The sequence below is a fragment of the Camelina sativa genome, chromosome 16, assembly GCF_000633955.1.
Source record: "Camelina sativa cultivar DH55 chromosome 16, Cs, whole genome shotgun sequence".
NCBI lineage: Eukaryota > Viridiplantae > Streptophyta > Magnoliopsida > Brassicales > Brassicaceae > Camelina > Camelina sativa.
Window position 1 is genome coordinate 2297889 of NC_025700.1, and position 12760 is coordinate 2310648.

At 35.9% G+C, this 12760-nt stretch overlaps 4 protein-coding genes across 8 annotated transcripts in view; all 4 read left to right on the forward strand.

Moving 5' to 3' along the window:
- The window catches only part of LOC104753249 (F-box/LRR-repeat protein At1g06630-like), a 1929-nt gene extending 492 nt beyond the window's left edge, over positions 1 to 1437 (forward strand). The window contains exons 2-4 of one of the 2 annotated variants that reach the window (XM_019237668.1): positions 5 to 813; positions 896 to 1045; positions 1145 to 1437. In XM_019237668.1, the coding sequence (XP_019093213.1) occupies positions 610 to 813; positions 896 to 1045; positions 1145 to 1222 (432 nt within the window). In that variant the 5' untranslated portion in view covers positions 5 to 609 and the 3' untranslated portion in view covers positions 1223 to 1437. The remainder of the gene's footprint in view (positions 1 to 4; positions 814 to 895; positions 1046 to 1144) is intronic. The other variant, XM_019237669.1, reaches the window with a different exon arrangement.
- LOC104749384 (diphthamide biosynthesis protein 2-like) lies at positions 2586 to 4943 on the forward strand. The gene is made up of 6 exons (XM_010470999.2): positions 2586 to 2735; positions 3552 to 3741; positions 3827 to 3942; positions 4040 to 4146; positions 4248 to 4393; positions 4484 to 4943. Exons 1-6 carry the CDS (start codon positions 2586 to 2588, stop codon positions 4726 to 4728), a joined length of 954 nt encoding a protein of 317 aa, XP_010469301.2. The 3' UTR covers positions 4729 to 4943.
- On the forward strand, positions 5177 to 9226 carry LOC104749383. 4 transcript variants are annotated; one of them, XM_019238175.1, is made up of 7 exons: positions 5177 to 5389; positions 5615 to 5914; positions 8162 to 8247; positions 8400 to 8569; positions 8663 to 8748; positions 8838 to 8920; positions 9024 to 9226. In XM_019238175.1, coding segments are annotated over exons 2-7 (444 nt in total). In that variant the 5' UTR covers positions 5177 to 5389; positions 5615 to 5896; the 3' UTR covers positions 9025 to 9226. The 4 variants fall into 4 exon arrangements, with proteins under 4 accessions (XP_019093720.1, XP_019093719.1, XP_019093721.1 ...); XM_019238174.1 differs by having other exon boundaries at positions 5615 to 5873; XM_019238176.1 differs by lacking the exons at positions 5177 to 5389; positions 5615 to 5914 and adding exons at positions 6952 to 7134; positions 7360 to 7659.
- On the forward strand, positions 9281 to 11758 carry LOC104753251 (diphthamide biosynthesis protein 2-like). Its single transcript, XM_019237660.1, has 9 exons — positions 9281 to 9304; positions 9637 to 9803; positions 9897 to 10005; positions 10090 to 10414; positions 10588 to 10657; positions 10788 to 10855; positions 10941 to 11056; positions 11155 to 11261; positions 11365 to 11758. Exons 1-9 carry the CDS (start codon positions 9281 to 9283, stop codon positions 11507 to 11509), a joined length of 1131 nt encoding a protein of 376 aa, XP_019093205.1. The 3' UTR covers positions 11510 to 11758.

A 12760-nucleotide genomic window follows, 5' to 3' on the forward strand; every position in this document is an offset into this window, starting at 1 on the left:
AAAGTGTTTTTTTTTTTTTTTTTTTTTTTATCATTGTTAAATTGCAATTTTGGGATGTGGATCTTCTCTAATCTCTCTTCTCCATGATTTCCTCTGGTTGGTTCCTACAAGCGCTCTCAAAGCTTTTAGCTTCCACTAGTTTATACATAGAATGGTTTTGATGATGTAGCTGTTGTAAGTTTGACACTCCGGGAGTGCTTCAGGAACTTTGTCGATAGAACACTCGCTTTGCAATGCGCTTCTCCTAATGTCTTAGAGCGTGGCGTAGTGGACCTGGACGTTAGTTTAGCTCCTCACGCTGAAATCTTTTTACCTCATGCGCTCTACACGAGCAAGACGCTCGTTAAGCTTTCACTGGGAACCAAGATTAGTTTAGGAAAGCTTCCTCCAGATTTGTCTCTTCCAGCGCTTAAGACTCTCTTCATCGATGCTATCTTTTTTGAATATGAAGATCTGTGTTACGTGCTTCTTCCTGGTTGTCCCGTGCTCGAGGAGCTTTTTGTACGTCACAAGGACTTTTTCGCACAACCATACTGCATATCCAGTCGGACCATCCATAAACTAACAGTTCAATACGATTCTGACTTTGGTATTGGCTCTCTCACTGAAATGTCATTTGATGCCCCAAGTCTTGTCTTCCTGGACTACTCCGATTATGCCCTGTGTAGCTATCCACAAGTTAACTTGAAGTCCCTAGTCGAAGCTAGGCTGGACCTTCGTTATCATTCTGAAGTCAATAGGCCAAATATATGGGGTCTCTTAACAGGGATAAGCCACATTAAGACCCTGCATCTTTCTGCCAATTCTGCCGATGTAAGTTCTGCGACTTTCTATTAACTTTTTAAAAAAAAGCTTTGAGACATTCTTGAAGTTCGTGTGCGTGTGTGTATTTCAGGTGATCTCTCGATGTGTTAAACATGGACTACTACTACCGGTGTTTAACAATCTGGTAAGCTTGACCTTTGGGAGTAAGAATAAACGAGGTTGGAGACTACTGCCGTATCTGCTTAAGCAGTCTCCAATGCTTGAAACTCTAACCATCCAGGTACATATATCTCATTTTTGCTTAACCCATGAACGAATCTATCTATAGATAGAGAGGGACACAAACATAGTTGTTGATCATTTACATGCATCTCTCCAGGGTCTGGATGGTCATATATCTGATGTGACTATGCGTGCATCCCAAGTGGAAGTGTGGTTAGCGAGGCACACTGCTTAAGACTTGGAGCACTTGAAGAGTTTCCTTGGGGAAAATAAATACCCAAATATGGGAATGACCAACTGGACTATCTTGCATAAACATAATAATTATACAAGAAGCTTGTAAAGTCTTGCTTAACTTATAAATTCATACTAAAAATTCTTACTAAAATTCATATCTAATTCTTAGGTATTTTGATACAAAATCGTTCAAAATTTTCATATTTGTGAGTCCATACATATACATAACTTCAATACTTCATAACTAGTTTGTGTTTATGGTTTTAATGGAGTTTTTTTCTTATTCAAAAACGAGAATTTTTGCAATCTTATAAAACTGATTTTTCAGTGTTTCATGATTCACATCTAATTTGTACTGTTTTACATTCAATGTATGATGATTAACGAGGAATGATGATACATCTTTTATATATTTTTTACTATTTGACATTTTTAATTTATCTACACTTTAAAATTATTATTTTTAGAAGGAAAATATATCTATAAAATTTTATTCCACTATTTTGTTTTTCAGAAAAAGAAAATAAAAGAAATTTTTTATTTTTGAGGAATAAGGAAATAAAAGAAAGAAAAAAAGTTTTCTGAAAATAAGAAACCTTGGTAAATTGGTTTTTCAACCCCATATGTCCGCTTCAATTCAATTTTGAGTGTAACCACTAACCGGACCATTATAATTTGGACTGGTTTAGACCATAGTGCCGTTTGACATCCCTAGCGCCGATTTCGGTATACTGTATCAATATATATATCAGTTCCTCTTGCGAGAAAGCTAGAACTTTCAATTCAATCGGTAAACGAAAAGGTTGAAGCTTTTACCCTTTTTTAAAGTTTCGTGGGACCTCACTGTTTAATTGCAATTGTCTATGATCTCTGTTCCTTTATGATTTCTTCTGGGTTCTTACAAGCGCTTAAATTCTTGTTCTTTTGAGCTTCCACTAGACTATAGATAGACTGGTTTTTGATAAGGCTGTTGTAGATTGTAGTAGTTTGACACTAATCGGCTTTCTCGTGTTACTCTAGCTCGAATCTATCTTTGCTTCAGTTATTTTTTTTTGTGAAAAGGGATAAATTAAAGCTTGAACCTTTAGCTTTAGTAACCTTATTATTTTTCTGAAACTTCGTATTAATTCTGCTTCATCGTCTAGTAATTGTGAAATCTGTCTTTTATGGTTTGTGGAACTTCTCTCTGGTTATTTCTATAACATTCAGACACTTTTGAACTCTCGCTAGGTTTTGGAAATATCCAATTTTTTTTTTTCGTTTGGTGCGTTATGGCTTTGATCCAGCAGTTAAATCTCTCTGAGCTGACTTCATGTTTCAGGCACTTACTTTTAAGGAAGAGATTGCTTCTGATTGTCACTATGGATACCAAAAAGTTGGATACTGCCTTCGAAGATGCAATCAGCTGTCTCCCTCATGAGGTTCTAAGCGACATTTTGTCCAGAGTTCCGACCAAACTGGCTGCTTCAACATCTCTTCTCTCAAAAAAGTGGAGGAATGTGTTTGCGACGGTATACTCACTTGTTTCAAGCAGACATCATATACAGGGCCGGCCCGAAGGTCTACGACGCCTAAAGCAGAACCGGAAAATGATGCCCTTAATCCCAATTAATTTTTTCTTAATCCCAACTAATTTTTTTTCTAAACTTTAAAAATAAAATTTCAGTATAAAATAATACATCATAAACACAAGCAATCCACGAAACAACACATCATCAAGTAGACAAATCGTTAGTGTAGTGAGCAATCTACAGAGATTATATAGAAAATTTAGTATAATCACTTTGATCTTTGAATTACATTTAAGTTTTAAATTATAGTAAATTAGAATATTCCAAGTAAGAATTGTCTGAGAATCTGTGAATCCACCATATGCTAAGTTTGACTGACGTTTTGCTTACAAAGTTTTTTTCTTTTTGAAGAAGAAAGAAAAAAACTTAAGAAAACAGAGAAAACGTAGGATTGTAGAAGAAAAAGAAAACATACATGGGGGAGAAAGCAGAGATTGACAATAATATTGGAAGAAGAAGAGGAACGGCCAAAAGAAAAGACAGGGATTTTTTTATTCACTAGTTCAATTGCTGTTTTAATTATTATTTAGTTCATTAGTATAATTAATATAAGGAAATGTAGATAAAAAGAATATTTTGGATTAGACAAAATAGGGAAAAAGATCGGTTGTATTTAACGTGGGGCTGGTTTGAACCCAGTACAAGTGACTGAAAATCAAACAAAAAAAACCACTACACCAAAGGAACATTTAAAATTTGATGCCCCTAAATACTTAAAATATTTAGCGCCTAAAGCCCTTGCTTCATGAGCTTTAGGTCAGGGCCGGCAATGATCATATATTACAAACAATATCAAACTTCGTCAATTCTTATAATCTTTACTTTATCATCTCTGTGGATTTGTATTTCTTGTCCTCACTCAGAGTTATGTTTTCCAGATATTACTTGGTGGAAAAAGCCAAGGATGCGAATATTGTAGGTATTTTGGTAGGGACTCTTGGTGTTGGTAAGTTCCCATTCTTATGCATTTGTGATGTCAAGGTTGATGAGTTTTTCACTGAATGTCTAATATCACATGGCATTGGATGCAGCTGGTTACCTTCATATGATTCACCATATGCAAGCACTCATATCTGCAGCTGGCAAAAAATCTTACATTCTTGCCATGGGACGACCTAATTCGGCCAAACTCGCAAACTTCCCCGAGGTAAGTTAAACAACGGCCTGTCATTTTAGCTGTTAATTATTCAAGTGAGATATGTCAAGTGAGTTAGTGCTTTTTCTTTCCTGTGTTTGTCTCTTAGTGCGATGTATTCATCTACATCTCATGTGCCCAAACCGCTCTTTTAGATAGCAAAAAGTTCATGTCCCCTGTCATAACTCCGTTCGAAGCCAATATTGCTTTTAGCAGGTACGTACATAGGGAAATTACTAAATGCAGAAATCTTTATAGTTTTTGTATTCGATCCACGAGTTCCTTAATTGACGTCTTTGGAGTTTCTGTTTCCACAGAGGGAGTGAATGGACTGGTGCATACCTAATGCAATTCCAAGACGTGATCAACTCTGTAAAATTAGAATCAGAAGCACATAGCGAATCAGAGGAGCCACGGTTCTCCTTCTTTCAGGGTGGTTACGTAGAAGATCACAAGACAAACGGTACAATGGAAGCTCAATACAGTTTTCCAATCGACAAAAGCCATAATTATCATTCCATGAGGTTGACAAATACTGTGCTCCTTGTTGCAGATCAAGCTAAGAATGGAGAAGAAGACACAGGAGAGACAATGGCACTGGTACACATTGCAGAGAAAGCATTGCAATTGAAAGACAATGATCATAACTTGCTCACTAAACAAACCACTGCCAAATCAGGACCCGAGTATTTCCTCAGTCGTGCTTATCGCGGTTTGGAGATAAATAGTGATAATACTTCGTCGGAGACTTACATAGTCGGGAGAAGCGGGAAGGCGTCAGGATACAAGCACGAGTAGCAACTCCAAGAAGTTCACTTGTTCACCAAGAAAGATTTGTGTACTATTTCAGAAACTGACATTTTTATTGTTCTTTTGAAAAATTGGTTCTGCTGGCTTCATGTTATATTGTTAGATGAGAGAATGTTGCACACATGTGAGAGTTAGTTTCGAAAAGAAACAGAACTATCTATCTGTCTTTTGTTAATTTTTTTCTAATGTTTATTGGCCTCTGATTATTTATCATCAACATATCAGAGCTACAAACATGTCATCAGACATTGATGTGTAATATTGATTGTTTATTTTCTTCATTGAAAGACTCCGGTTGAGAGAGAGTCTTTGATGATCTTTTTTAAGTGTCGTCGTTTTAAGCAAAAGCAAAAGATAAGAAAGATGTACATGAGAATGTTAATTACTATTGATTGAGTGATTAAAGCTATATATAGTGATTATGAAGTGATTGAGTGTTTGCAACAACACTAAACCCAACACTTAATGGGCTTGATTAACACAATAGCCCAATGGCCTTTATCCCTTAACAACAACAAAGTTTTCTCTTCCTCTTGTCCCTCAGTCTTGTCGCTTCTTCTTCTCCAATCTAAGAACTCTTCTGATTCTTTCTTCTTCTCTTGTGAATCTTGTTACCCTTTCTCTCTTTCAAGTTTGAGCATTAATCAAGGTTTGATTCCAACATTTTCTACTCTGAATCTGAGCTTTTAGGATTTAGGTTCTTCCGATTTCGCTATTAGCATTTTTGTTTTCTGATTTCGAACACTGAATCTGAGGTTTTAGGATTTGGCTTCTTCCGATTTCGCTTTGCGTTCTAGGTTTTGGATTCTCCTTTTTTCTGTTTGTTGTTTCTGATTCTGGATTCGTTTTTGAAAATTTCTCTTGTTCTTCCTAGGATGACTACTGAGCGACTCAAACGATTTGTGTGGGGAGATACACAAAGGAACGTCGATCGAGCAGTGGGAAGGGTTAATGCAGATATTAAGCTGTTGAAGGGGGTGGAATCCGTGCATCAGGACAATATCGATACACTTGAAGAAACAAAAGCTTCAACTAATAACGAAACAACCATCCAGATTATTGATCAAAACATTGTTCGGACTAGAGGAGAATGTCAGCGGATCAACCAAGAGATAAGACTCTTGGAAGATGAGGTGACTGTCTTACTCTATGTTGCATGGAAACTCTTTTTAAGGTACGTTTCCCGTTTCCGAAACGTTTCGGAAACAGAAACTCGTGGAAACACGGAAACAAGCTACAGAAACACGATTCCTAAAAATTTCTGTTTGGAAACACGATGGAAACACGAGGGAAACTTTTTTTTAGCTTAAAAACTTAATAAATAAAATAATTTGAAAATATATATTCATAATATATATGAATATATAATATTATTAGTGTTTTAATTCAACTATTTTGATATTTATGTTTCAAATTTGTGTTGTTATAGATATTCCTTTTGGTATAGGTTTTATGTTTGTGTTTTATTATGTATATACATATATATCAAGATATATACACATATGTTTCCAAAACGTTTCCATTTCTTAATTTTAGAAAAAAAATCGTTTCCCATTTCCGAAACGTTTCNCAATGATCATAACTTGCTCACTAAACAAACCACTGCAAAATCAGGACCCGAGTATTTCCTCAGCCGTGCTTATCGCGGTTTGGAGATAAATAGTGATAATACTTCGCCGGAGCCTTACATAGTCGGGAGAAGCGGGAAGGCGTCAGGATACAAGCACGAGTAGCAACTCCAAGAAGTTCACTTGTTCACCAAGAAAGATTTGTGTACTATTTCAGAAACTGACATTTTTATTGTTCTTTTGAAAAATTGGTTCTGCTGGCTTCATGTTATATTGTTAGATGAGAGAATGTTGCACACATGTGAGAGTTAGTTTCGAAAAGAAACAGAACTATCTATCTGTCTTTTGTTAATTTTTTTCTAATGTTTATTGGCCTCTGATTATTTATCATCAACATATCAGAGCTACAAACATGTCATCAGACATTGATGTGTAATATTGATTGTTTATTTTCTTCATTGAAAGACTCCGGTTGAGAGAGAGTCTTTGATGATCTTTTTTAAGTGTCGTCGTTTTAAGCAAAAGCAAAAGATAAGAAAGATGTACATGAGAATGTTAATTACTATTGATTGAGTGATTAAAGCTATATATAGTGATTATGAAGTGATTGAGTGTTTGCAACAACACTAAACCCAACACTTAATGGGCTTGATTAACACAATAGCCCAATGGCCTTTATCCCTTAACAACAACAAAGTTTTCTCTTCCTCTTGTCCCTCAGTCTTGTCGCTTCTTCTTCTCCAATCTAAGAACTCTTCTGATTCTTTCTTCTTCTCTTGTGAATCTTGTTACCCTTTCTCTCTTTCAAGTTTGAGCATTAATCAAGGTTTGATTCCAACATTTTCTACTCTGAATCTGAGCTTTTAGGATTTAGGTTCTTCCGATTTCGCTATTAGCATTTTTGTTTTCTGATTTCGAACACTGAATCTGAGGTTTTAGGATTTGGCTTCTTCCGATTTCGCTTTGCGTTCTAGGTTTTGGATTCTCCTTTTTTCTGTTTGTTGTTTCTGATTCTGGATTCGTTTTTGAAAATTTCTCTTGTTCTTCCTAGGATGACTACTGAGCGACTCAAACGATTTGTGTGGGGAGATACACAAAGGAACGTCGATCGAGCAGTGGGAAGGGTTAATGCAGATATTAAGCTGTTGAAGGGGGTGGAATCCGTGCATCAGGACAATATCGATACACTTGAAGAAACAAAAGCTTCAACTAATAACGAAACAACCATCCAGATTATTGATCAAAACATTGTTCGGACTAGAGGAGAATGTCAGCGGATCAACCAAGAGATAAGACTCTTGGAAGATGAGGTGACTGTCTTACTCTATGTTGCATGGAAACTCTTTTTAAGGTACGTTTCCCGTTTCCGAAACGTTTCGGAAACAGAAACTCGTGGAAACACGGAAACAAGCTACAGAAACACGATTCCTAAAAATTTCTGTTTGGAAACACGATGGAAACACGAGGGAAACTTTTTTTTAGCTTAAAAACTTAATAAATAAAATAATTTGAAAATATATATTCATAATATATATGAATATATAATATTATTAGTGTTTTAATTCAACTATTTTGATATTTATGTTTCAAATTTGTGTTGTTATAGATATTCCTTTTGGTATAGGTTTTATGTTTGTGTTTTATTATGTATATACATATATATCAAGATATATACACATATGTTTCCAAAACGTTTCCATTTCTTAATTTTAGAAAAAAAATCGTTTCCCATTTCCGAAACGTTTCGTTTCCGCGTATCCGTTTCCGATTCCATGCAACCTAGGTCTTACTTATATATTTTATTTACATATATAGATTTACTATCATCTTAATTTGGATTCTTTCTGTTACAGAAATTTGCCCTTTTAAGGAGCAAAGCTGCAAAGCCTCTGTTTAGTGGTCTGAGGGCCGTGAATCACGCAAGAATTAGATACCACAGGTTTTTCTATCTTATCATCGTTGCGTTTTTTATCTTATCAGCGGTTGTTTAGTGTTTGTGTTTGATTGATTTTTTAAAGTTCTCTTCGTTTCTCATTCTTGGCATTTTTTTTTACAAATTTTTTCCTGACTCTCTTGTTCTTCTTCTCACAGGATTTCTGGCTGCTTTGGAAAATGTTTATGGGGAGATACAAGCAGGAACGTTGATGCTGCCATAACAGTGGTAGATAGGAGCATTGGCCAGTTAAATGGATTTTTGGCAGAATACAACCTTAAGATCGGTAGAGTGAGACGTCGAAGGGCTAGAACTAATAACCCCACAAGTATACTTGAATCTTATTCATTTTCCTTTTCTTTGTTGAATCTTATCATTTTCCTTTTCCTTGTTGAATCTTATCATTTTCCTTTTCCTGCAGAGCAAGCAAGGTATGATCACACTATTGAGCTCTTAACCAAGGAACTTGTGCAAATCAGACACGCGGTTGAAGTCCTGGAGGAAGAGGTTAAACATTTTTTTTTTTTTTGAGACCTTTTTATAATAATTATACTATCTCTATTTTAAATGTCATATTATTTTGGATTTTGTCACAGAGAAGACAGATTTATGGCTTCAAAAATGCGATATACTTTTTTAGAGGTATAAGTTCAATAAGCAGCGGCAGAGAAAGATGCTGGTAAGAGTAATTTAACTTTAGGTATTCTATTTAATTTTAGAACATTTATTAATTATTACTGATATATATATATATATATATATATTTGTTTTGTTTATGGCAGAGGGGAACAATGAAGAGAAGAGAAAATAGACAGTTCAGGAATTGTTTTTTTTTGTTGATGATGTCAGTGTCAGTCTAAATGATTTTGTAAGATATTTTTAATCCCATTATTAGAGATTAAACAATAGTCAAGTATTATGTAAAGGTAACTACATGGAATGTGAGTCATTGCAAGAGAATATTGGCAAGTTAAGTATAACGTAATTACAGGAATTGTGGTATCTTTAAAATTATTTGTTTGGCTTTTCCAAACTTAAAATGAGTGTTTCTCTAGCTGGTTTGGTAGAATAGGTTCTTGATGGTTTCGCTAACCTGCAGATCTGTTTATCTGGAAGTATGAAATTTGCAATTCACACTGTGTGGAATGATCTCTTTGGCTTCATCAATAGGTGTACATTTCAAGAAATGGTGTTTGATGCAATCGAAGATTAAAGCAGGGGCAATTTGGTGCCCTTATTTCAATCGATAAACTAAAAGGCGCCATTTTAGGTTTCTCTGATACACTTGTTTTTTTTGACACTTTACACAGTACTAGAAAGAAGTAGAAGTGATGATAGAAGTGGCATTATCGTATCTCAAATCACACTCTTCCTCAAGTAGCCTTGGCGATATAGACAAGTCTACTTCATCATCTCCAACACCAGAAAACATCAGCTAAAACCTGCAAACCTTCAGGGATTGTAAACATAGATGATCACGGTAGTTGCTGCATTGATGAAGTTGGAGCTTTGCATATTGACGCAGACTGTGTTGTTCATTACGGTCAAACATGTCTAAGCCCGTGAGTCAATTTACCCTGTTGTGTAGTTGCTGTGACTTCCCTTCCCTTGTTGAAACAATGTCTTTACTGTGAGTGTTTATGTTTTTTTTGCAGGACATCGGTTCTTCCAGCATTCTTCGTTTTCGGGAAAGCTCCGATGAACGTCTCAAGCTGCGTTAAGCATCTGATAGATTATGCGTCACAGAGCGATAAGCCTATTATGGTATGTGAAGCTAGTTTATCTTTATTATTAAGAAATAGTGATAAAGTGTTTTGTTTTCTCAATCTTTGAACTTTGTGTTTTCAGATTCTTTATGGACTAGAATACGCCCATATGATTCCGCATATCCGAGAAGAATTAGGATTGTCAAAGACCGAATCTCATCAGTTGAAGTTCTCTGTAGCCAATGTCTTGTGCTCATTTATTAGTCAATCCAAAGACCCTAGAGAGTCCATGGAGCATCCGAGACCATATAGTGATAGCTTATCCTCATCTAGAAACTATAGTCTGGGAGGGCTAACTTGGGACTTGCCAGAAGGAAGCAAAATCGAGGACTATCTACTTTTCTGGATCGGTTCTGACAGTTCAGCTTTCGCCAATGTAGTACTGACCTTCAATGGTTGTGACATAGGTATATGAATATGTGGCTTTATCCATGGAAATTTCTTGATCTAGTTCTTGGTTATGTCAAACGTTTGAGTAACTTACTTACTACAGTCCATTTTCTTGAACAAAATATCTAATTGATTGACAAAGACCGTCAATAGCTTATGTTCTTGGCTATGTTTTGTTTGTTAATCTTAGTCAGATATGATGCTGAAGAAGATTCTTTGGTGACGGAATTTTATCAACAAAGAAGGATACTTATGCGACGGTATACTCACTTGTTTCAAGCAGACATCATACATCACAAAAATATCAAAATTCGTCAATTCTTATAATCTTTTCTTTATCATCTCTGTGGATTTGTATTTCTAGTCCTCACTCAGAGTTATGTTTTCCAGATATTACTTGGTGGAAAAAGCCAAGGATGCGAATATTGTAGGTATTTTGGTAGGGACTCTTGGTGTTGGTAAGTTCCCATTCTTATGCATATGTGATGTCAAGGTTGATGAGTTTTTCACTGAATGTCTAATATCACATGGCATTGGATGCAGCTGGTTACCTTCATATGATTCACCATATGCAAGCACTCATATCTGCAGCTGGCAAAAAATCGTACTTTCTTGCCATGGGACGACCTAATCCGGCCAAACTCGCAAACTTCCCCGAGGTAAGTTAGACAACGGCCTGTCATTTTAGCTGTTAATTATTACAAGTGAGATATGTCAAGTGAGTTGGTGTCTTTTCTTTCCTGTGTTTGTCTCTTAGTGCGATGTATTCATCTACATCTCATGTGCCCAAACCGCTCTTTTAGATAGCAAAGAGTTCATGTCCCCTGTCATGACTCCGTTGGAAGCCAATCTTGCTTTTAGCAGGTACGTACATAGGGGAAATTATTATATGCAGTAATCTTTATAGTTTTTGAATTCGATCCACGAGTTCCTTAATCGACGTTTTTTGGAGTTTCTGTTTCCACAGAGGGAGTGAATGGACTGGTGCATACCTAATGCAATTCCAAGACGTGATCAACTCTGTAAAATTAGAACCAGTTGCTGCATTGATGAAGTTGGAGCTTTGCATATTGACGCAGAGTGTGTTGTTCATTACGGCCAAACATGTCTAAGCCCGTGAGTCAATCGACAGAGCATAAATACCAAACGTCTTTCAACAACAAAAATTGAACATTGACAAGCTGAAAGGGCAGAGACAAGACTGGAACGTCTTCCAACGCTATTAATGTATCGGCTTTATCCAAGTCAAGAAGAAAATTTGAGAGCGAGAGAGAACGACGCAAACAGTAAACTAAATAAGCAGCAACAACTTGGCATATTATAGATTATAGGAAATAATTCATTAACTTAAACCATTCATACATAACTGATCGACGGATTGGTGGGGGTAGAAAAGATAGAAAAAAAGAGACTGAAAAGAAAAGGTCAAGTTAAAAGAAGAAACAAAATAGACTTCTTCTAGTCTTTTGGGCGGTGAAGAACTCTGCATCCTGCAGTGCTTCAATCTGTTTTTTTAGGCGTCTTTGGACGTACTCCACCTGTGTAAAAAGAAGAAAGGAGGTGATTGATAAGATAGCCAAACAAGCACACTCAGAATCCATTTAACGAGAAACATATATATGTAACAAAAAAAAAACTTATATATAAAAATGCTCTCACTTCATATCGAAGAACCATCATCCAACCGGCATGGTATCTAATACCAAGACGAGCTCTGTCCTTGGCTGACAAAAGAACTGAAGTAGTTTTACATGAAAGAATGAATTGAATGAAAAAAAATCAGTAGAGGAGGTATAGTAGTAGATCAAACATTGCTACACAGCTTTGTACAGAGCAAGTAAAATAAAGATGGGGTCGTACACATTTTTGTGGATTCCAACACGGATTTGCCAAGTGCCTCAAGCTCTCTGGATGTGTCTGCAGCCATGTCCAGGTAGTATTTCTCAACTTTTGCATGATCTTCAATCGACTGAGAAAAATGACCGACCGTAGTGTACCATTATTGAGAAAGGCAGACACAGTAACCAGTATAAAAAGACTTTGCTCTACAAAAATTGGATTCTCAAATAGCCATATATATATATATATATAATTTCAAAAAAAGATATAATTCCGACATAGTATGAAACAGCATTATTGTACCTTGTTTAATAAGTCTATAACTTTTTGAAGATCTCTAATCTGCTTCTTGGGATTGCCCGAGTTGAAGAAACCCGTTCCTCTCCGACCATAACTAATTTTGCATCCAACCAACCAAAGAAAGAACAAAAAAAAATCAAAACTTTGACCCAATCAAATCAATCAATCGGTCTGAAAAAAAAAATTAGGGTTTTTATATGGTTCCATGTCTATATATAACTACA

What these genes read in the sequence shown, in the direction of transcription:
- LOC104749384 (XM_010470999.2), top strand. Translation starts at nt 2,586, where the DNA reads ATGGATACCAAAAAGTTGGATACTGCCTTCGAAGATGCAATCAGCTGT. An exon ending in GCCAATATTGCTTTTAGCAG is followed by an intron (nt 4,147 to 4,247) that starts GTACGTACATAG and finishes CTGTTTCCACAG; the next exon opens with AGGGAGTGAATGGACTGGTG. An exon ending in AGAAGATCACAAGACAAACG is followed by an intron (nt 4,394 to 4,483) that starts GTACAATGGAAG and finishes TCCTTGTTGCAG; the next exon opens with ATCAAGCTAAGAATGGAGAA.
- LOC104753251 (XM_019237660.1), top strand. Translation starts at nt 9,281, where the DNA reads ATGAGTGTTTCTCTAGCTGGTTTG. An exon ending in CTTCAATGGTTGTGACATAG is followed by an intron (nt 10,415 to 10,587) that starts GTATATGAATAT and finishes TGTTAATCTTAG; the next exon opens with TCAGATATGATGCTGAAGAA. An exon ending in GGTAGGGACTCTTGGTGTTG is followed by an intron (nt 10,856 to 10,940) that starts GTAAGTTCCCAT and finishes CATTGGATGCAG; the next exon opens with CTGGTTACCTTCATATGATT.
- LOC104749383 (XM_019238174.1), top strand. Translation starts at nt 5,616, where the DNA reads ATGACTACTGAGCGACTCAAACGATTTGTGTGGGGAGATACACAAAGG. An exon ending in TAAGACTCTTGGAAGATGAG is followed by an intron (nt 5,874 to 8,161) that starts GTGACTGTCTTA and finishes TTTCTGTTACAG; the next exon opens with AAATTTGCCCTTTTAAGGAG. An exon ending in GCAAGAATTAGATACCACAG is followed by an intron (nt 8,248 to 8,399) that starts GTTTTTCTATCT and finishes TTCTTCTCACAG; the next exon opens with GATTTCTGGCTGCTTTGGAA.